Source organism: Electrophorus electricus, chromosome 5, assembly GCF_013358815.1.
Source record: "Electrophorus electricus isolate fEleEle1 chromosome 5, fEleEle1.pri, whole genome shotgun sequence".
Taxonomy (NCBI): domain Eukaryota; kingdom Metazoa; phylum Chordata; class Actinopteri; order Gymnotiformes; family Gymnotidae; genus Electrophorus; species Electrophorus electricus.
In genome coordinates this window covers 26861939-26886661 of record NC_049539.1, presented here as the reverse complement: position 1 = coordinate 26886661, position 24723 = coordinate 26861939, and the positions used below count along the sequence as shown (strand labels likewise).

The 24723-nt window shown below is 40.9% G+C and overlaps 1 protein-coding gene across 1 annotated transcript in view; it reads right to left on the bottom strand.

The window, feature by feature from the left end:
• Positions 1 to 24723, bottom strand: part of LOC118241308 (NACHT, LRR and PYD domains-containing protein 12-like) — a 152013-nt gene that overhangs the window by 13761 nt on the left and 113529 nt on the right. Inside the window, exons 8-9 of the mRNA XM_035525960.1 lie at positions 9412 to 9582; positions 3107 to 3274 (exon numbers count right to left, since the gene is read on the bottom strand). Of these exons, the coding sequence (XP_035381853.1) occupies positions 3107 to 3274; positions 9412 to 9582 (339 nt within the window). The remainder of the gene's footprint in view (positions 1 to 3106; positions 3275 to 9411; positions 9583 to 24723) is intronic.

The following is a 24723-nucleotide window of genomic DNA, read 5'->3' as shown; positions in this document are numbered from 1 at the left end:
ACACAGATAATAGTTCTGTCTCTCTAACACACACAAATAGATCTGTCTGTCTCTCTCTCTCTCTCTCTCTCTCTCTCTCTCTCTCTCTCTCTCTCTCTCTATTTCACACACACACAAATTCACAGATAATAGTTCTGTCTCACACTTACAAATAATAGATCTGTCTCTCTCACTATTTCTCTCTCATATACACACACACATACAAAAAATAGTTCTCTCGCTCTCACACACACACACACACAGATAAAGTTCTCTCTCTCTCTCTCTCTCACACATACACACACACACAAATAATAGATCTGTCTGTCTCTCTCACTGTCTCTTGCTCTCTATTTCAGACACACACACACACACACACACACACACACACACACACAGATAATAGTTCTCTTTCTCTCTCAAACACGTAGATAACAGTTCTGTCTCTCTGTCTCACACACACAAAGTCACACACACAATAGTTCTGTCCCTCTTTGTCTCACACACACACAGATAAAAGTTCTCTCTCTCCCCCCGTCTCTCACACACCCAAACACACACACACACACACACACACACAAATATAATAGTTCTGTCTCTCCCTCACACACACACACACACATTTCAATTGAGGTGAAGCATTATAAACAGTAAATGAAACATACTTGTGTCAATCTAAATAATAAATAAGATTTCAAACAGTAGTTATATTGGCCCTGAACAGTGTGAGGTCTGGTTTACTGTGTATAAACAGTAATTATATTGGCCCTGAACTAAACAGTGTGAGGTCTGGTTTACTGTGTATAAACAGTAGTCATATTCGCTCTGAACTAAACAATGTGAGGTCTGGTTTACTGTGTATGAACAGTAATTATATTGGCCCTGAACTAAACAGTGTGAGGTCTGGTTTACTGTGTATAAACAGTAGTCATATTGGCTCTGAACTAAACAGTGCGAGGTCTGGTTTACTGTGTATGAACAGTAATTATATTGGCCCTGAACTAAACAGTGTGAGGTCTGGTTTACTGTGTATAAACAGTAGTCATATTGGCCCTGAACTAAACAGTGTGAGGTCTGGTTTACTGTGTATAAACAGTAGTCATATTGGCTCTGAACTAAACAGTGTGAGGTCTGGTTTACTGGCTGGGAAATAATTTTAGCACCAAATGTCCAGTTGAGGCCTGCAGAACATATTTATTGGGGAGACAGATGTGACCAGTGAACATCTTGTGGTGACACACTAAAATGGCCTTCAGGGTACACAAGTTAATACAGTGGTAAAACCACTATTATAGTGTGTAATAAACTACATACTGTTTAATTCTTTATCAGATTATGATATTCACATGAGGTCACTCAGGGAATCATTAATTAACCCATAAGATTACAATTTCAGTGAATCATCACCAGTAAATCAAGGGTGTGGGTAACATAAACATAAATATTATTACCTGAGAAAGGTTTCATTTCTGTACAGCACTTAATATTTTATATAACTTACAAGTATCTTCCATTCTTTGATTCATCCCCTCAAAAAAGGTTGTATTTCAAGATTCCAAAAATTCTGTGTGTGGTTATAATTCTACATTTAGTTATAATTCTACAAGTGGTTATATTTCTGTGTGTGGTTATATTTCTACATGTAGTTATATTGCTACATTTGGTTAGAATTCTACATGTAATTATAATTCTGTGTGTGGTTATATTTCTACGTGTGGTTATTATTCTCAGTGTATCTGAATTATGTAGTATCAAATGATGAATTATGGGTGCAGAAATGTCTGATCTAAAGTTCTGACGTAATACAAAACACCACACATGCTATGCACCACACACACACACACACACACACACACACACACACACACACACACACACACACACACACACACACACACACACACACTTCACTCCTTCTCTCCTCCTAATCTCCTGATTATTGATTACTGTGTCTTGTTTGTCTTTCTTTCTCTCTTGTAATTAAGTCCACAGGTTCACTCGTCCAGTGCTGAACATTGTTCCTCACTACTGTGTTCAGATGTCCTGAGTTTACTATCAGCTGTCTGCTCAGTTTCTCTCTCTGCTGACTCCACGTCTTCTACCATCACTGTTCTATTTTAGTTTGATGTCTCTGGCTTGATGAAAAAATTAGCAGCCAACATTCACTCCTAAGTCAAGCTAATATGATGTTAGCATGAGGTATCTAGGTGTAGTAACCAACAATGTACTGTAACTTGGCAAGCTTAAGGTTACTAATATTAGCCAGCTATATGTTTCATAAAAACACCCGTGGGGAGAGATCACAGGTTTATCTTAAGGAATAACCAATAAACTTTTCAGTTCTATTGAATGAATATTAACTTGTTTCGTTCTTTCCTCCAGCACGGCTGTCAGTTCAGCTCATCTCAACATGTGTTGAACACACGGTGTAAATCATAATGAGAACAGGGTCTCCCACCCATAAACGCAAGGGAATCGTGTGTGATTGTAAAAGTGTCCTGTAATGTGTCAAGAACCTCAATGGTTCAGCTTTAAATGTTTTAATTAAGATTTTAAGGGCTTTTATTTGCAGAGAGATTAGAATGACTGATGTTTACAGTGTTTTCATACATAAACTACATAAAGTCACTCAGTGAAAATCCTACATTAGAACACTTCATTTTACAACACAACTGTTGGAGTTTCTGAATATATACATCCTGTAAGACATTTTGCAAAATTTCTGCTCTCAGTTGACCAAAAATGCAGCTTGTGGACAAAATGCCAAAGTGCCTAGTTGAAGCAGCATTGTAATAAATACACCTGTACACGTGGACAAGGACTCATCTGTGTCTCTTCTTTACAATGTTATATTTCTCTTCTAGACTTGAAAATCTGCTCATGCATCACAAATATAACTCTTTGGCTCCACAGTGTGGTCATTTAATGAAATGCAGTGAGGTTTCAACAGAAAATTATATTTAGAAATATTTAAAGAAGAGAACTTTATAATATAATATAAAAGTGTAAATTTCCTTGCATTGCCTTGCCTGGCAATGTTTGTTTAATACTGTACTATAATGGAGTTGACACTGACCTTTTTAAAATGGCTCTTTATTTACATTCAAAAATAGTCACAGAAACTCACCTGAGAATCTCCAGTTTACAGTGTGAACTCTTCAGTCCAGCACAGAGCTGCTCCACTCCTGAATTCTGCAGGTCATTATTATTCATCTCCAGCTCTCTCAGTGAGTTTTCTGTTTGTAGAAATGTGAGAGATTTGCAAGACTCTTCATTGAGACCACAGCCAGATAGTCTGTAAAAGAGTAAATACAGTAAATAATGTAGTTCAGTTAGAGGATGATGAATTAAAAGATCTGAACTGCTAATAAAAATTTAAAGAAGAGCTTGAAAGGTCTGGAACACACTGATACATTTTCAGCCTTTTAATTTCACAAACACAGCAACATTTCAACATTATCGTGTCTTCATCAAAGACAAAATGGACAAAGACATGACAAATAACATTCATTAGCAACCTAAGACAGGTGACCAAATAATGGATGGTTGGTTCATAAGTCAGTGAATGGCAGTTACCATAATCAGAGTCCAAATATCAAAATATCCCACCCCTAACACCATAACAGGAAACAGAACAACATAGATCTCATTCAATGTTTCATAAATACAAATACACTAATATATAAACAGAAAATATTGTTGGAAGACAGGCAGAGTAGTGATTATGGAGGAATAAATACTGCAGTAGTGATTATGGAGAAATGAACACTGCAGTATTGATTATGGAGGAATAAACACTGCAGTAGTGATTATGGAGGAATAAACACTGCAGTATTGATTATAGAGGAAGAAACACTGAAGTACTGATTATGGAGGAATAAACACTGCAGTATAGATTGGACAGAATGCAGACAGCATAATCTTTTACTAGTGTTTACATTCCTGTGCTCACACTATGAGTCACTGATCATGAAACATTCTCCTCTGCTTTTCCCAGTGAGGTCCTGAGTTCTGCCTGTGTAGTGCACCAAGAATCCTGGAGGCTTAATAGCTGAGTCAGGGATCCCGTCAGTCAGTCAGTCAGGCTGCTCTATTTCTTCCTCGCTCTCTTTCACACACACACACACACACACACACACACACACACACACACACACACACACACAATACTTCTGTTTCTCTCTCTCACATACACAAAATAGATATTTCTGTCTCTTACTCTCACACACACACTGATAATAGTTCTGTCTGTCTCTGTCTCTCTCTCTCTCTCTCTCTCTCTCTCTCTCTCTCTCTCTCTCATAGAGACACAGATAATAGTTCTGTCTTTCTCTTTCTCACACACACATAAATAATAGTTCTCTCTCTCTCTCTATTTGACACACACACACAATACTTCTATCTCTCTAATTCACACATACATGATAACAGTTTCTCTCTGTTTCTCTCTCTCTCTCTCTGTCTCTCTGATGCACACACACACACCTAATAGTTCTGTCTTTCTCTCTCTCTCTCTCTCTCTCTCATACACACACAGACACACACACACACAGACAATAGTTCTGTCTCTCTCACACACAAAAATAATAGTACTGTCTGTCTGTCTCTCTCTCTCTCTCTCTCTCACACACACACACACACAGACACAGATAATAGTTCTGTCTCTCTCTCTCGCACACACACACACACACCCACACACACACACACACACAGATAAGAGAAAGTATTGTCATGTTTAACTATCAAGTTTAACTTGCGCTCTTAAGATTCTTACAAGTACAGGGGTTTTAAAATGTGATAAACCAAAGTAAATTAGTAAAGAGATAAAAAACAACAACTCAACTTTCAAGTAAGAAACAAGAGAACAACAATTTTAATGACATTTCCCAACAACACAAGAAACCATCTAAACACAGAGCAGCTAACAGGAGTGGAACAGTAGCCTCTTGCAGCTAAGGACAAAACTAAGGATAAAGCCAAGGAAGTCAGGGAAAATTACATGAAACATAAAAGGATAATTTACATTTACATACAGAATACAGTGAACAAAACCACCATCACCAGTCTCCTGTTATATACAGAATACAGTGAACAAAACCACCATCACCAGTCTCCTGTTATATACAGAATACAGTGAACAAAACCACCATCACCAGTCTCCTGTTATATACAGAATACAGTGAACAAAACCACCATCACCAGTCTCCTGTTATATACAGAATCCAGTGAACAAAACCACCATCACCAGTCTCCTGTTATATACACAATACTGTGGAGCCTGGCACAGAGCTGTCTGTGCCATAACAAGCCACATATAAAAAGGGGCATATGTAATGGAAGACAGATGGTCATTGAAGATGAAGATGAGGATAACACCACATTTATCACAATGGCACCATCATGTTTCAAGGCAGTGAGGCCTCTGCTCTGTTTAGGAAAACGTTACCTTTATCAGAGCAGCAGCAGAAACTGAGAAAGTAACTGAGGAGGAGGAGACTAGTAGCCACGTAGCCCAGGGTTCAGGGGAGGGATGGGAAAACACCTCACAGACCAGCACAACACAGGCTAGACCAGCACAACACAAGCTAGACCAGCACAACACAGGACAGACCAACACAACACAGGCTAGACCAGCACAACACAGGCTAGACCAGCACAACACAGGCTAGACCAGCACAACACAGGGTAGACCAGCACAACACAGGATAAACCAGCACAACGCAGGCCAGACCAGCACAACACAGGCCAAACCAGCACAACACAGACAAATGGAGATCATGGTATTCCAGCAAAGAGAAAGTCTTTCTCTCCAGGAAGTTGAGACAATAGAATTCAAATTCTTCTTCTGTCCAACTTACCATCCAACGAACCCTCCCAGCATCTCAAAGATCAGCTGGACCAGTTAAAAACTCACTGCTGGAACTGAGAGGAGAAGTGTTGGCGCTCCAGAAGGACAGAGAGGCTCTCAGGAGGGAGCTCAGTGCAGTCAGAGAGGAACTACAGCTCAGGGACAGTACCATGATTACCCTGAAGGAGGAGCTACAGAGACTGAAAGAGAGGAGCTACAGCTCAGGGACAGTACCATGGTCACCCTGAAGGAGGAGCTACAGAAACTAAAAGAGAGGAACTACAGCTCAGGGACAGTACCATGGTCACCCTGAAGGAGGAGCTACAGAGATTAAAAGCCAACCAGCAGACCTCTGATTCTGCAGAGCAACACTAAATCAACTCTGAACCACAGATTGCCATAATGAGCCCCATCCGGTCCATCCACACTGAGTCAGATAAAAAAACCTAATACAAATATTCCTCCAGATGCAGGCATAGTCATTTTAATTGATTTTAATGGAAAATTCTTAAACGAGGAACAGCTTTTCCCAGGATCTAAAGTTGCAAAAGTTTGGTGTTCCCGAACCAGCAATGCCCTCCAGCTTCTTACACATACCATCTCAGGTAATCCAAGCCACCTCATTATCCAGAATGACTTGAGGGCAAAGCAAGAGTGTAGCAGAGTGTGTAAGAAGAGTAGCACAGACCTCCACAGAGACCTTCCCCTCCTCCAAAATCACCACCTCTACCATCCTGCCCAGTATAGACTTCCATCCAGCTACAATCCACAGGATAAACGCAGAGATCTCCTGTGGATATGCACTGTTGGCTAATGTGCACCTGACACACCACTCCAACCTCAGCATCCACAGCCTTCATGACCACATCCACTTGCTCAAGGACACTGTGAGCATCTCTGCCAGCTGCCCAGCACAAAGTCCACAGTAAAGTACACCTGCCATCAACACCCACCCCCAAAACACAGCCCAAACAGCAGACCTACGCCTCTGTAGTACAAACTCCACCCTCCACAAACACTACAGAGATGGAGAGATCAAATGGATGCTCACCCTCATATGCAACAGACTGCTGAGCTAAGATCACATACATATATATGTGTGTGTGTGTGTGTGTGTGTGTATATATATATATATATATATATATGTATATATATATATATGGACACTGGTCTATATACTATTAGGCTAGCACTACTCATTAGCTAGCACTACTATTAACAACATCCTGCTTATTCTGTATCAAATGGATTCAAATACATATGAAGGAATCAACATTAGCCACGGTGGCTAATCACTGATTACTATGTTACTATCCACATAATCTTCCAGAAGGTTTAATTGAAGTGATTCACCATTTACCCAAGACTTTTATCTAAACATTTATTTAGCTAAATTAAAGCTAACAAATAACTAGAATCACAGATACTTATACTAATGTTTATGGGGAACTGGATACCAATTATTTTAATAAGCAAATCAAATTCTCAGAGAATGAATCAACTTTTCAATCTACCTGACACAAAATATCGGATGTGAACACAAATACACCCAAATACATACATAGCCCAGAGAATATTTAACAATCACACACAACGCACATTTTTATACAGTTTTCAGAAGTGATTATGTAATCACCCCACCTTCTTTACATACTAGTGTTTGAAATCTCTACCACTATGCTCAAACATACATTATTCAATATATGCAAATTGAGATTCATCATTATGCAAATTAAACTTGACACCATTATATCCCATTGGAAGATTTTCATTTTTTTTAAATAAAGATGATCTCAACTCACACCACCAAACACCTGCAAGATGATATTGCAGGTTAGTATCACTCTGGCTTTGTGGTAAGATAATGAACCTTGCTTAGATACAGAACTCTCAGAGAGGCTTTCAAGTCTTTTAAAAACAGAGATCTTTCCCAATACTAATGAAACTATTTCTTATGGGAACAGATCAGAGTAATCTGCCTTGTACAGAAGCATTGAAACCACCTGTTTCAGAGCCTCTGTTCTGCACGTACAGACTCAAAAAGGCCTCTGACCTTAAGATACCCCATAACATTTTTATATAAATGATTTATTACTTTATTTATACAATTATCCAGTTCTGCTGCCATTATCTCCAAAGGTAAGGTGTGTTATTTATTCCTTTTTTTAAGACAGTGATCTCATTCAAACCACCTGGTGTTCATCACAATAAAACTGTTTCTTTCGGTCCATCTCGTGATGTCCTGGCCTTAGTCCAACACCTGACACAGAGGCCTTCAGAGGCCTTACACTGAAGCCTGCAGAAACCTTTTCTCTACATAATCCAGTTTACTTTACACTTATTCTTCTGTTTACACTATCACTAAGTGCAAAACTTTATTACATTTCTGACTTTATTATATTATTGGTAAGTTATTACACACATTTGGTCTATTGTGCTCTGGAGCCATGTATGTGAGCGGCTAAGAGCGCTAAAAGAGCGCTCACAGCTACAGCTGTTCACTGTGGTTAGAGGAGCCTGCACAGTCTGTCTCAAAGATGGGAACATTAGAGCATCCAGCAGTTTCTACACCGCTTGAGTGTCTGGAATTATCTAAATCTCAGCTGTGCTGGGTGTCACACTTTCTCCATATAGACAGTCCACAACAAAGCCTTCCATTACTTTGGGCTGCTTTCTTCTTGGTTCAGATGTATCATCTATGTGGTTTTCCTTGAAGAACACCATAGCTCTCCTATAACGTTCTTCATGCTTGATGACCAATTAACGAGGGCCGGAAAATTGGAAATAACAGAGCCTCTGTGCTCTACAGACATTATAGCACACATACCAGATTCTTTTAGTTCTGCTACTATATACTCAGTGACCTCTGGAGAACAACAGTAGATCATTTCATTCTGTGATCCAATGGAACAGGAAGTAGTTTCTGAGGGCATACACACACAGCACCAGACATACATACACAGAGCAGCAACCATCACTGGACATACATGCACAAAGAGCACCAACCATCAGGGGATATACACACACAGAGCACCACCCAACACTATACAAACATACATTCAAAGAGGACAATTTAGAATATCCAATCAACCTAACTTCCATGTTTATGGACTGGGAGAGGAAACCAGAGATCCTGAAGGAAACCTACACAGATAGGGACTGGAACCCAAGACCCTAGTGCTGAGAGAAACAGGGAAACTCAACTCAAATAGGGACTTAAACCCAAGAACCAAGTGCAGACAGAAACTTCACAGAGGGAGGGACTCGAACCCAAGACCCTAATGCTTCTTCTTATTATTATTCTTATTATTTCTTTATTTTTTACTACTAGTTGTGTAAATCTGATCATGCAGTAAAATGTAACTCTTTGTGGTCACAGTGTGGTCATTTAATGAAATGCAGCTAGTTTCACCAGATATGTATTGTCTGGATCTATATATCTTTGTCCTGCAGTGCCTTATTTTAACTCTGTTAATGTTGCACTACAAGGCAGTTTTGTAATTTCTTTAAAGAAGAGGACAATCACATTTGATAAATTGTGCACCATAATGGTTCCATTTGAGAATGAATTAACAGAAACTCACCTGAGAATCTCCAGTTTACAGTGTGAACTCTTCAGTCCAGCACAGAGCTGCTCCATTCCTGAATTCTGCAGGTCATTATTATTCATCTCCAGCTCTCTCAGTGTGTTTTCTGTTTGTAGAACTGATGTGAGAGATTTGCAAGACCCTTCAGTGAGATCACAGCGAGATAGTCTGCAAAGCAATACATACAGTACAAAATGCAGTTCAATCAGAGGATCTACAGACAACACAAAAAGAGTTTATGATAATGAAAAGATATTACTAATTGTATGTGTGTGTGTGTGTGTGTGTGTATGTGTGTGTGTGTGTGTGTGTGTGTGTGTGTGTGTGTGTGTGTGCATGCACAAAATATGAGACACAGGTCATGAATGAAGTCCATGTATTTCTCTTCAAACAGAATGGTGCCACTTGATGGAAGAGCTGTCATGATGGTGGCATCACCTGTGTGATGCCATTTCCTGTTTTTGAAATTCCTTCACATGAATAACAGTTTAGGCATTCCAATCTTTACTATTGTCCTATTGTTTCTTCATTTTCTGTAACTGCATACAATTCTGATATCAACAATGTCTACAAGTCACAGGAGACTACTCGACCATTCAAAACTTGCTGATGCAGACAACTAACCAAAGCTAAGTGTCTACTAGCTATCTAGTATTTGTATTTCACCATGACTTCAGTCATTTGTTGCTTGTGTTGAGTGCAGCATGTTTAGATTAATCATTACTGATAAATGTATCTATGAGAAGTACAGATTAATCATTAGTAAATAATCTACACTTCTCACAGTTACTTTTATCATTAATCATTAATGATAAACATATCTCTGGCTACAGAAGACTCTCAGCTTCAGTATGTAAACTACAGAGCTCTGGTTATACGAAAATAAGGTAATAAAATGTGTTGGGGTAAAGGCCAATCGTTATTCTGTATTTTCATGAGGTGATCTGTGATATAATTATAATAGGCTTTAAAGCTCTCTGTAGCAGGTGCAGAGAGGTGCAAGACTGTCTGAAAGCATGAATAATGTTTCTGGGGTATCTTAAGGTCAGAGACCTTTTGGGACTCTAAGTGCAGAACTGAGGCTCTGATACAGGCTTCTGTACAAGTCTAAGGCAGATTACTCTGAACTGTTCCCAGGAGAAATAACTTCATTAGTGTTGAAAAAGATCTCTGTTTTTAAAAGACTTGAAAGCCTCTTTGAGAGTTCTGTGGCTAAGTAAGGTTCATTATCTTACCACAAGGGCAGAGTGATACGGAAAATGGTGAGAAAAAAGTGCTGAAGAGATAAATGTTAAATGTTGTATGTTCCAGTTGTTTTTGTTTACATGTGGCCACAATAAGTGAAGTAAAGAAAAATATGCAGAGAAGAAAAAGAATAAAAAAGAAGATGGAATAAAAGAAAGAATAAAAGAGAAGAAAGAATAAAAGAGAAGAAAGAGAAGAAAAGAGAAGAAAGAGAATAATAGTAGAGCTAAAACAGCACTAAGAGATAAATGTTCAATGTTTTGTCTGTAAAAACGGTTTGTCTTGATGTGGCTATCGTGAGTTAATTGATTACCAACAATATACGACATACCAGCATAACAGTTTTTTTTCAGGTTATAATTAAGATTATTGTGGTATGGTTGTATAGGACGGAGGTCACTCATTTTAATCACTAAAGGAAGTGAATGGATACGCAGACAGATCTGTTTAAACGTGATTAATATCATCTAATTATAAAATGCATACACGCAAAATATATTAATGAGGTTTTAGTAATAAATACAATAAAGTAACGGATGGAGGTACAGTATATAAAACCGGTGACAGTTACAGCAGTAGAGAGTGTACATATTACGGACACATTAAAATAGTAGCAGTAAGAGAAGGTGGGATTCAAGTATTACAGGATAAGAATATAAACAATGTGAGTGGCAATTAATAGAATTTTGGAATAGTGTAAATTTTTTATTTACTCAAATAAGTAATGGTTAAGTCAACATATTAATAATTGATGGAATTCAGCGAAGCAAATTAGAAAATAATCATATGGATAGCGATTTGTTAAGTGAGACGCAGGGAGCACGAACACATTTTTGACTTGAGAAAATATATAGAAACTGTAGGTGTGGAGTGTTGGCAGTGGCTAGAGTCAATAAATCTTAAATTGTATCAGCTGACTGTTTTAATTTAGATGAAGCTGAGGCTGCATTTCCTCATCTTAGCTTAAGGGAAAGAGTAAGGAGGATGTGGAAAAGAATCTGTTGGCTGAAGTGCTTAATTTATTGTTGTCTATCCAAGTGCCTATAAGAGCAACAGTTGGATTGGAGCACTTACTGTGGGGACCGTTTGAACCACTAACATTGATGATGGGAGGCAGCGAAAAGGGTTAAAGATTTTTGTAATGACAGACACGAGGAACAGATGATTATGGCCTTCAGTAGCTCAGAAACTCCACCACACTTTCTGCTCTGCTGTGTACTGTGTGCTGTCTCTCTGTTACTGCTGCTCTGTTGTGTGCTGTGTATTGTCTCTCTGTTACTGCTGCTCTGCTGTGTCTTGTCTCTCTGTTACTGCTGCTCTGCTGTGTGCTGTCTCTCTGTTACTGCTGCTCTGTTGTGTGCTGTGTATTGTCTCTCTGTTACTGCTACTCTGCTGTGTCTTGTCTCTCTGTTACTGCTGCTCTGCTGTGTACTGTCTCTCTGTTACTGCTGCTCTGTTGTGTGCTGTGTATTGTCTCTCTGTTACTGCTGCTCTGCTGTGTGCTGTCTCTCTGTTACTGCTGCTCTGCTGTGTGCTGTGTACTGTCTCTCTGTTACTGCTGCTCTGCTGTGTGCTGTGTACTGTCTCTCTGTTACTGCTGCTCTGTTGTGTGCTGTGTACTGTCTGTCTGTTACTGCTGCTCTGTTGTGTGCTGTGTACTGTCTGTTTGTTGCTGCTGCTCTGCTGTGTTCAATGTTTTGCTTGGTACATGTTCAAGTCATTTGGTATGTTTGGTTCATGTTGTTCATTGCCTTATCTTTTGCAATCTTTGTTAGCCTGGTTCTTTACATTGATAATTCTCTACCTGGTTAGTGTTTCTTTATGCTTTATCTAATAATAATTCTTCTGTACTTCAACAATTCCTCACCTCATTTCAGGCTAAACTGTACTACTACATGGTGTTTGGACTGATAAATAGACTTGTACTGGGTAAGTAAATACTAAACTTTACTACTACACGGTGACTGGAATGATAAATAGACTTGTACTTGCTGAAATAAATTCAAAATTTTTACCACTGGTGTGTTGTTTGCAGTGTTTTTTGTTTTCACTTTAAGCTACATGTGCTGCTAGGCTGTTACTAGAGTTTATTTGTCTGATACATTTAGTTCTTTCACAATGAAGAACTCCAGACACCTGCCCCATCTCACCTGTCCCATCTCACCTGTCTTATCTCACCTGTCTTATCTCACCTGTCTTATCTCACCTGTTCCATCTCACCTGTCTTATCTCACCTGTTCCATCTCACCTGTCTCATCTCACCTGTCTTATCTCACCTGTTCCATCTCACCTGTCTTATCTCACCTGTCCCATCTCACCTGTCTCATCTCACCTGTCTTATCTCACCTGTTCCATCTCACCTGTCTTATCTCACCTGTCTCGTAAATTATTTGATCTCATAACCTACAGTAAATTTAAGTACATGCGCAATTTCTTGTCCCACTCTAGTGCAGCCAGTTTACACACAGCTACTCTGTCAGAACCACAGACCCCTGGGTTACTGCACTGGGTGCAGGGGAAGGGGAGGAGGTTAAGACAGGACAGAGCACCACCCATCACTGGACATACATACCGAGCACCAACCATCACTGGACATACATACCGAGCACCAACCATCACTGGACATACACACACATAGAGCACCAACCATCACTGGACATACATAAACATAGAGCACCAACCATCACTGGACATACATACACATAGAGCACCAACCATCACTGGACATACATGCACATAGAGCACCAACCATCACTAGACATACACACATAAACAGAGCACCAACTATAGCTGTACATACATGCACACAGAGCACCAACCATCACTGGACATACATGCACACACACACACACACACACACACACACACACACACACACACACAGGCACACAATGTATATATATATTCTCTGTCTCTGTTAAAAAAAATACAGAGCTCCTTGCTGAACACTCCTGTGTCTTGACTGAATGTGGCTTTCTGAGTGTTTGCCAGAGAAACCAGTGGGACATTTGAATTACAGAATGACAGTCATGTGTTGCATTCCAACTGGTAAGAAGACACTGCAGTCATTTTGGAATGCACTGGTCTGCTCTTAAGATAAAGGCTTGTCTGTTCTTTAATGTTGTGGCTGTCAGAAAAGCCATTCCCCAAAGTTTACCATTCAAAATATACTTACAGTACAACCTTTTACCACTGCAAATGAAAACTATTGTTCAGTTTGCACTGACTGAGAAATACATTCACATAATTTGATTAGTTACAGAAGGAGCTTCAGTAATAAAAACCTTAAAAAATTAAAATGATTAATCCAAAAGATACTTACAGAGCTCGCCTGGTATTTTTCAACACTGGAAGTAATTCCTTCAGTCCTTTATCTGATGGCCTGAATTTCTTCAGCTCAAATTTCTCTTGAATCTCCTCTGACATCAGCAGCACAAACACCAGAGCTGAACACTGTGCAGATGAGAGTGTCTGTGTTGAGAGGTCCCCTGAGTTCAGGAAGGTCTGTATTTCACTTATCGGAGAGTTGTCTTTCAGTTCACTCAAGCAGTGGAATAGATTGATAGTCTTTTCAAAGGATTTTGTTCTCTTGATGGTTTTCTTGACGTAGTTCACAGTCTCCTCTAAACTTTCTTCTTTGATGTCCAGTTCTGGGTGTAAACTCCTCAGGAGCCTCTGATTGGACTGCAGTGAGAGGCCGAAGAGGAAATGGAGGAAAAGGTCCAGGTGCCCATTTTCACTACTCATGGCTTTATCTACTGCTGTATTGAGCAGATCACACAGTCTGTGTTTTATCATCCACTTAATTTTCTCCAGTGGGGTTTTAAGGAGTGGGTTGCCTTTATCCCTGAATGTTAGGAACACAAATACAGCAGCAAGAAACTCCTGGAAGCTTAAATGCACAAAGCTGTAGATCCTCCCCTCCTGTTTAAAAATTTGTGTACAAATTCCAGAGTACACTAAAGCCTCACAGACATCAATACCACAGTCTTTCAGATCTTTCTCATAGAACAGAAGTTGTCCTTTTTGCAGCTGAAGAAAGGCTAACTTTCCAAGCTTCACAATATCCAGCACCTCTGCTCTTTTTGTCTTAGATGAAACTGCATTGTTAGTGCTTTGCTTTGTGTTGTATTTCTTAGTCTTTTGATCTGTGAAAAACAGCAGGAAATGTAGGTACATTTCTGTCAGAGTTGTTGGAGCATTTTTCATGTCCGCACCTTCCTTCAGCATTTTCTGAAACACAGTGGCTGAGATCCTGCAGACGACGGGTATGTGACACAAGATGTGAAGGCTTCTTGCAGTCTTAATGTGTGATATAATTCTGCTGGCTTGATCTTCATCTCTGACTCTCTTCCTGAAGTACTCCTCCTTCTGTGGGTTATTGAATCCACGGATTTCTGTAACAGGGTTAAAGTATTGGTCATTTATCTTACTGACTGCTGCAGGTCGTGAAGTGATCCAGAGGAGAGCAGAAGGAAGCAGTTCTCCATTTATGAGGTTTGTTATTAGTTTATCAAGAGTAGTCTTTTCATTCACATTAGATACCTTCTTCTGATGAAGATCTAGAGGAATTCTACTTTCATCCAGTCCATCCAGTATGAAAAGCAGCTGATGTTTTTCATTTAATATCTCCTTTTCATCTCCAGAATGGAGTTCTTGATGGAAGTAAAGAAGTAGTTTTGAGAGGCTGTACTTTTCATCTTTGATCAAGTTCAGCTCTCGAAATGGGAGGTATATGATGAAATCTATGTCCTGGTTGCACTTCTCTTCAGCCCAGTCAAGAATGAACTTGTGCACAGAGACTGTTTTTCCCACTCCAGCTATTCCCAATGTCAGGACTTTAGTACCATGCTTGTTTTCAGTAGACTGCACTTTGAAGAGGTCACTGAGTGTGATTGGTGTTTCTTCTGTTTTGGGGTAAAAGTCCTCCACCTGTCTCACTTCATGTTTTGTGTTCACTCCTCCTGTGCATCCTTTGATCATGTAAACTTCAGTGTAAGTGTCTTTTATAGGCACACGATCACATTCTATTGAAGCCTCCTCACACAAGTTCCCAAATTTTTGCTTATATTTCATTTTCATTCTCCTGCTGAGATCACTTTTTCCTCCACCTGTTAAAAAATGGGAAGAAAAAAGTTATGTGCATGATTCTTATAACTTGTGTCTGAAAGTGTTTTATTGTAATTTCAAAATGTTAACTTTATGGCTGCTACCGGTGACTGCTATGTTCAGGGTAGCATGTCACTGATTGCTATGCACAACTCGCTCTACATATGCCCAGTACTGTGTACTGTACTAAATAATTGCACTGTCTACTCATTTTGTTTTTGCCCTTCCTGTATTTATTATTGTTTATTTAATGTTTATTTATTGACATTTTGCACTATATTGGACTGTCTGCACTTGTGTAGCATGTTGTCTGTTGCACTGTTGTTTTTGTGTTGCACCATGGTCCTGGAGGAACATTGTCTCGTTTTTGTTGTGAACTTGTATATAGCTGAAATGACAGTAAAACCTCTTTGAACTTGAACTTTGAACTTGAACTTTGTCATGTTCTCTCTCCATTTTTTTTACTAATGTAGAGTAGAATAACTATCAGTAGTAGTACCAAATAAGGCGACATCAAAAAGATCCCAAATGATAGTCAAAGTCTTTAGCATTGCTCAGAGGTAGAACAGTCAGTAATGGCTCATTGAGTCCTTCAATGAACCAAGCTGGATATTAGTTCTTTGTTTCTGCTACTTTGCTTTGTCTTATCTCTTTGGATTATCTCTCAGTTCTACTTCTATTAGTTCATAATCACAGTGTGTGTGCAGTACTTTACTTGTGCAGTAACTGTTTAGGTCTCATCATAGTACAGAGACCACTCTGATTAAAGTAGTTAATGACCTGTTGTTGGTTTATGACCAGAGGTGTGTATCTTTGCCTGTATTGCTTTATCTCAGTGCAGCATTTGATACTGAAGATCATAACATTTTACTAGATAGGCTCTAAAATGCTGTTTGGATTAGGAGACTAGCCCTTTCCTGGTGTAGATCTAACTGATCTTCGCTCATGTAAATCACATTTCTAGGACAGCCTTTTTCCACCTCAGGAACATTGCAAAGATTAGAAACATAGTATAATTAGAAATTAGAAATTAGATTAGAAACATATTATAATTACAAGATGCAAAAAAAACCTAGTCCATGTGTTTCTCACTTCCAGATTGGACTACTATAACATCTTACTATCTGGTTGTACCACTAAGTGCATAAACAAGCTCCAGTTAGTTCACAATGCAGCAGCCAGAGTTCTTACTAGAACTAGAAAGTTTGATCACACTACACTGCATTGGCTACCAGTAAAATTCTGTATTAATTATAAAATGACCTACAAAGAAATGAAGAGCCCTACACTACCATAGTGAATTCTTGGTCTGTTATATTCCACTACGTCTGCTTAGATCAAAAGGTGCAGGCTGTTTATTAATACATAAAATAAATAAATCTACCATAGGGCCCAGAGGTTTTCCCTATAAAGCTCCCACTCTATGGAATAACCTTCCTGTATATATTTGAGAGTATTGTATATTCAGACATTCTATTAACTACTTCCCATCTTCAGTAAAGATCTGGGGTTCATGGGCATTGAGAGTTATGGTAAACTGGGATGTTGTGTCACTTCATCTCTCATCATTCTAGTTTGTTGACTGAGAGCAGTGGAGTGCTAATGTTCTAGGGATGTGCCTCATGCCTGTGTTTCAATCTAGATCCTTTTAGCTGTGCTGCCGTAGTTAGTTCTGCCATCTTTGCACGTTATATACCCCTTTTTTACACACTTTACTATTTGATCAGGCCTAATAATCCGCGCTGTCTTTCTGCCGAGGTACATCTACATCCTGATGTTGCTCAGCCTTGACCCATCTCAGCTACTGTGGCTCCTCCCACCCCAACCCTCCACTGCTGTGGCTCCTCCCACCCTAAACCATTAACATGTTGCTCCTTCCACCTCCCCCCAAGCCACTTACTTCTCCACCCTGGTTCTCTTGCCCCTGAACATTGAGAAGCTCTAGACTGGCTGGGCAGCTGTTCCTAAGTCACTCCTGTGGCAGATTGATTTTGTACTCTAGACTAGATCTTGTAGAACCCAGAATAGATCTTCTAGTACCAGACTAGGACTTCTAGAACCACGACTAGGACTTTATTAGAACCAAGGATACTGCTTCTGTTGCTTACTTGAGCATGTTGCTTAAAGTAATATATATTCATGCCTGAAGGTGTGTCTGGGTTGAATTTACCTGCTGGACCCTTAGCAGTCGACTCTTCACATTTGTCTCCACCTGTGAGAACAGACATCAGAGTAAAGAGCAGAAAATATAAAACCTACTTTATTAATGGTGAGTAAATCCTGTGTGCAATTTTTGGTTGACTGCTATGTTTAAAAATACACTGAAAATTTCTTAATTGACATTTTGTAAATTATATAGTCTGTGTTAAAAAACACATCCTATTTGTTTGCAATGTTTATTAATATACCAGATGATTTTGAGTTTTGCCATATTCTACTTTGTAATTTATTAATTGAGATCACTAATAAAAGAAAATTAGGTTCTTTGAATATATAAAATAAATATGTAAACTGTAAGTGAAAGAAAACAAAAAGTGAAATTTGTCCAGATTTTCTACATAGTGGCATTTGGCTCTGATTCTACAGAAGGAACTGTATCTCTCTCTGGTCAGGAGTGTGGTGTCCCTGTTTCATCCTCAGAGACACTGGAGCTGGTCAGTCTTTTCTTTTAGAGGGAGTGTTACGTCTGTCTGACCAAACAGCTACAGGAGAGCAAGTGTTGGTGAGGGGTGTCAACATGGGCTTTACTGAGGTGCCTTCACTCCTCTCTTCTGACTGTGTAACTGACAGTTGTGGTGGGTGTGTGCCCATCAGTTATTGTATATGATGATTTGGCTGGAGGTGATGTGTGGAGAAGTTCCATTGTGGTCTCTTCTACAGTCTTATTGCATAGAGCTTGACTGAAGAAGGTGTTCCATGGTTATTATTTGGCATTTGTGAAGTTGTTCAGGATAGCACAGGTTTTAGTCCCAATGATCTGGTGTTTGCACCTAAGTGATAGGATAACATGAAAAATGATTTCTACCCCAGTGCTGTCAGGCTGAAGAACAGTTTCTACCCCAGTGCTGTAAATAAAGACACTTGACCTCAGCACACAGGGCAATAAAGAGACTTGACCTCAGCACACAGGGCAATAAAGACGCCTGACCTCAGCACACAGGGCAATAAAGACTCTTGACCTCAGCACACAGGGCAATAAAGACGCCTGACCTCAGCACACAGGGCAATAAAGACTCTTGACTTCAGCACACAGGGTAATAAAGACACCTGACCTCAGCACACAGGGTAATAAAGACTCTTGACCTCAGCACACAGGGCAATAAAGACTCTTGACCTCAGCACACAGGGTAATAAAGACTCTTGACCTCAGCACACAGGGTAATAAAGACTCATGACCTCAGCACACAGGGCAATAAAGACGCCTGACCTCAGCACACAGGGCAATAAAGACACCTGACCTCAGCACACAGGGCAATAAAGACTCTTGACCTCAGCACACAGGGTAATAAAGACTCTTGACCTCAGCACACAGGGTAATAAAGACTCTTGACCTCAGCACACAGGGCAATAAAGACGCCTGACCTCAGCACACAGGGCAATAAAGACTCTTGACCTCAGCACACAGGGCAATAAAGACACTTGACCTCAGCACACAGGGAAATAAAGACTCTTGACCAGAGCACACAGGGTAATAAAGACTCTTGACCTCAGCACACAGGGCAATAAAGACTCTTGACCTCAGCACACAGGGCAATAAAGACTCTTGACCTCAGCACACAGGGCAATAAAGACGCCTGACCTCAGCACACAGGGCAATAAAGACTCTTGACCTCAGCACACAGGGTAATAAAGACTCTTGACCTCAGCACACAGGGCAATAAAGACTCTTGACCTCAGCACACAGGGTAATAAAGACTCTTGACCTCAGCACACAGGGCAATAAAGACGCCTGACCTCAGCACACAGGGCAATAAAGACTCTTGACCTCAGCACACAGGGCAATAAAGACGCCTGACCTCAGCACACAGGGCAATAAAGACACCTGACCTCAGCACACAGGGCAATAAAGACACTTCACCTCAGCACACAGGGCAATAAAGGCACTTCACCTCAGCACACAGGGCAATAAAGACTCTTGACCTCAGCACACAGGGCAATAAAGACTCTTGACCTCAGCACACAGGGCAACAAAGACACCTGACCTCAGCACACAGGGCAATAAAGACACCTGACCTCAGCACACAGGGCAATAAAGACACTTCACCTCAGCACACAGGGCAATAAAGGCACTTCACCTCAGCACACAGGGCAATAAAGACTCTTGACCTCAGCACACAGGGCAATAAAGACTCTTGACCTCAGCACACAGGGCAATAAAGACACCTGACCTCAGCACACAGGGCAATAAAGACACTTGACCTCAGCACACAGGGCAATAAAGACTCTTGACCTCAGCACACAGGGCAATAAAGACACCTGACCACAGCACACAGGGCAATAAAGACTCTTGACCTCAGCACACAGGGCAATAAAGACGCCTGACCTCAGCACACAGGGTAATAAAGACACCTGACCTCAGCACACAGGGCAATAAAGACTCTTGACCTCAGCACACAGGGCAATAAAGACGCCTGACCTCAGCACACAGGGCAATAAAGACTCTTGACCTCAGCACACAGGGCAATAAAGACGCCTGACCTCAGCACACAGGGCAATAAAGACACCTGACCTCAGCACACAGGGCAATAAAGACACTTCACCTCAGCACACAGGGCAATAAAGGCACTTCACCTCAGCACACAGGGCAATAAAGACTCTTGACCTCAGCACACAGGGCAATAAAGACACCTGACCTCAGCACACAGGGCAATAAAGACACCTGACCTCAGCACACAGGGCAATAAAGACACTTCACCTCAGCACACAGGGCAATAAAGGCACTTCACCTCAGCACACAGGGCAATAAAGACTCTTGACCTCAGCACACAGGGCAATAAAGACACCTGACCTCAGCACACAGGGCAATAAAGACACTTGACCTCAGCACACAGGGCAATAAAGACACCTGACCTCAGCACACAGGGCAATAAAGACACTTGACCTCAGCACACAGGGCAATAAAGACTCTTGACCTCAGCACACAGGGCAATAAAGACGCCTGACCTCAGCACACAGGGCAATAAAGACACCTGACCTCAGCACACAGGGCAATAAAGACGCCTGACCTCAGCACACAGGGCAATAAAGACTCTTGACCTCAGCACACAGGGTCATAAAGACTCTTGACCTCAGCACACAGGGCAATAAAGACTCTTGACCTCAGCACACAGGGCAATAAAGACTCTTGACCTCAGCACACAGGGCAATAAAGACACTTGACCTCAGCACACAGGGCAATAAAGACACCTGACCTCAGCACACAGGGCAATAAAGACACATGACCTCAGCACACAGGGCAATAAAGACGCCTGACCTCAGCACACAGGGCAATAAAGACTCTTGACCTCAACACACAGGGCAATAAAGACTCTTGACCTCAGCACACAGGGCAATAAAGAATCTTGACCTCAGCACACAGGGTAATAAAGACACTTGACCTCAGCACACAGGGCAATAAAGACGCCAGACCTCAACACACAGGGCAATAAAGACTCTTGACCTCAGCACACAGGGCAATAAAGAATCTTGACCTCAGCACACAGGGTAATAAAGACACTTGACCTCAGCACACAGGGCAATAAAGACGCCAGACCTCAGCACACAGGGCAATAAAGACGCCTGACCTCAGCACACAGGGTAATAAAGACACCTGACCTCAGCACACAGGGCAATAAAGACGCGTGACCTCAGCACACAGGGCAATAAAGACGCTTGACCTCAGCACACAGGGCAATAAAGACACCTGACCTCAGCACACAGGGTAATAAAGACGACTGACCTCAGCACACAGGGTAATAAAGACTCTTGACCTCAGCACACAGGGTAATAAAGACGCCTGACCTCAGCACACAGGGCAATAAAGACGCCTGACCTCAGCACACAGGGCAATAAAGACTCTTGACCTCAGCACACAGGGCAATAAAGACTCTTGACCTCAGCACACAGGGTAATAAAGACGCCTGACCTCAGCACACAGGGCAATAAAGACTCTTGACCTCAGCACACAGGGTAATAAAGACGCGTGACCTCAGCACACAGGGCAATAAAGACTCTTGACCTCAGCACTCACGTCTCCCTCCCTCCCTGCCCATGTCACTGGCTGTGCTGTGTGTATAAATTAACTAAGCATTGTTTTCCACTACATTCTTTGCCTATTGAGTTCAATAACAAAACAAAACCAAATGCTATCAGCAAATAAAATCCTGAAATAGTGAGTTTAAAAAGTGAACATGATTTCACCTGATTTATTTTCACTGTGTTTGATTCTCAGGCTCTCAGCCAGTTGGTTGTGGTTCATCTTCTTCAGGATGTCCAGTGTGATCTCCACAGCTCCATCTGGGTCATATTTCTGCACCATCTTGTCCACAGTGTCAAGTCTGTCTGTATTCTCCAGATGGGACTTTGGGATGCGTTTGTCATCTTCTACACTGTTGGTCAGATGCCACTGGAACTTCTTCAGGTCCTCTATCTTCAGCTCTTCTAGAATGTCCAGCAGTAGTGTTGCAATGTTGTCCATCCTGAATCCAGACAACAGACTCCAGATTACTGAAGGTTCACAAACATGTCCAATGGTTTATGTTCACAGTGCAGGAATAGACAGAGGAGTGAATGTGAGTGTGTTGGGTGAAGTGTGCTGTGTGAGTGATATAGAGAGGAGTGAATGGGAGTGTGCTGGCTGAAGTGTGCTGTGTGAGTGATGTAGAGAGGAGTGAATGTGAGTGTGCTGGGTGAAGTGTGCTGTGTGAGTGATGTAGTGAGGAGTGAATGTGAGTGTGTTGGGTGAAGTGTGCTGTGTGAGTGATGTAGTGAGGAGTGAATGTGAGTGTGTTGGGTGAAGTGTGCTGTGTGAGTGATGTAGTGAGGAGTGAATGTGAGTGTGTTGGGTGAAGTGTGCTGTGTAAGTGATGTAGTGAGGAGTGAATGTGAGTGTGTTGGGTGAAGTGTGCTGTGTGAGTGATGTAGTGAGGAGTGAACGTAGGGAAAAGATTATCATTTATTATTGATTAATTACCAAATTAAATTAGTTCATATTTTGTGCAGGGACCGAATGCCATTGTTTCAAATATACTTGCCATTATATCCAACTTAATGAATAAATGTGAAGTTTACTGATTAATGAATAACACAAATATTTAGCGGACTTGTGGACAAATGAAAAGGGAAAGAGGGAAGAAAGAAAAAAGAAAAAAAAAAATTTAAATAAGATGTGTGACATTTGCCCGAATGCCGCAGGGAATGGAACAGGATGCACAGACTCCCTCGACTTTTGTACATTTAATGACATTAAATATTTAAGAGAAGGGTGGCACTCACACAACATTAACAGTGAACATAAATACACTTAACGCTAAGGATAACATAGGCTATACAGACAATAACGTGGGCTACACAGACATGGATACTAACATTATGCTAACAAACAATGACCTACGCTAAGGCACTGACGGTGGTTTAAATAGGCAGACACACACTCAACGTTAAACCCCATACAGGTGCCTGCCATTATGGGGTTGTGGCTATAAACAAGAGTGAACCCCCCACACGTGGCAGGCCGTACCACGTGACTTGTGGGGGGGGAGCGTCCCGTGATGAGATGAGCAGAGAAGAATGACTTCCAATAAAGTGGATTGAGTAATCAAGTGACCCAGACCTACACACACAACTTAGTTAAAGCTAACTAGGCAAGAGGCTACTATGGCTAAATTAATTAATTAGCGAGAATTGAGTAAAAATGTCTGAAAGGGAAGAACACCTATCTGGGGAATCCTAACGGGAACTTAGACCTGAGGTTACTATCTGAGCTAACAGGAGAGAAAAATAAATCTGTATAGAATTATTTATGTGAATGACGGATCATGGCTGGCACCCAGAGCTTATCCTGTGAATGAAGTAGATGATCTTGTGTTTCGAGGTCAGTCAAGGGTCAGATGATTACTCTGCTCAGGGAGAGTTTGCAGAGCTTCGGAGTAGCTGAATTCTGGATGAATTTACACCACACACACTGTCAGTGTGGTCACTGTCAGTGACCCTAGCTCATCACCCAAGTTTTTCTGAGATGGCAAAATGGGCTGGGCCGAATCTTTTGGACAGCCCTGAACTTCGCCAGAGTTCCTGAGATTTAGGAAAGGTATTTCAGGAAGCACACAAGCTTGTAGGCGGGTGATGTAGACTGTTTTAAACCTAAGGCTGGCGGTTGGCTATATTAAAACTAATTATGGTTGGCCAAACAGAACAAATCCTAATTCTACCAACAACAAAAAGAAAATGATTAAGTTGACGGTGTAGTGAAGAGCAAATGAAATGAGTTTAGAAAGATTTGCAGACTGGGTCTAAGACAAACATATAAAATAAAACACTGTTATAATTATGTAATTCTTCTCATGAGAGGTGCAGACTTTAAGTTACTTCTTGTAGAGTTTGAACTGACTATCCGATACTGAGAATTGATTTTTAACTACTGATCTCGGGGGCAGCATGGAAGGATTGGCTCAACAGCTCTGTTCATGCATATTCATAGTTTCTTTGTTTCAATCTCAGGTTTTGATTCATTCAGGCATTTATCTCGAGTTAGCTTACAAGACATGATTAATTTAATACAGTAAATAAAAAGGAAAGAAAGGGGGAATAAACAACTGGAACACATACTGATATATTGCTACTTGGGGTTGGGTGGTAATCGTCTTGTCATGGTACGCTCTCCTTCCCTCTGATCACGTGGTATGGCCCACCGCGTGCAGTGGGCTCACTGTTAACTGTTCATGCTGACTTGTTTGTAACCACGCCCCCTTTTAGCAC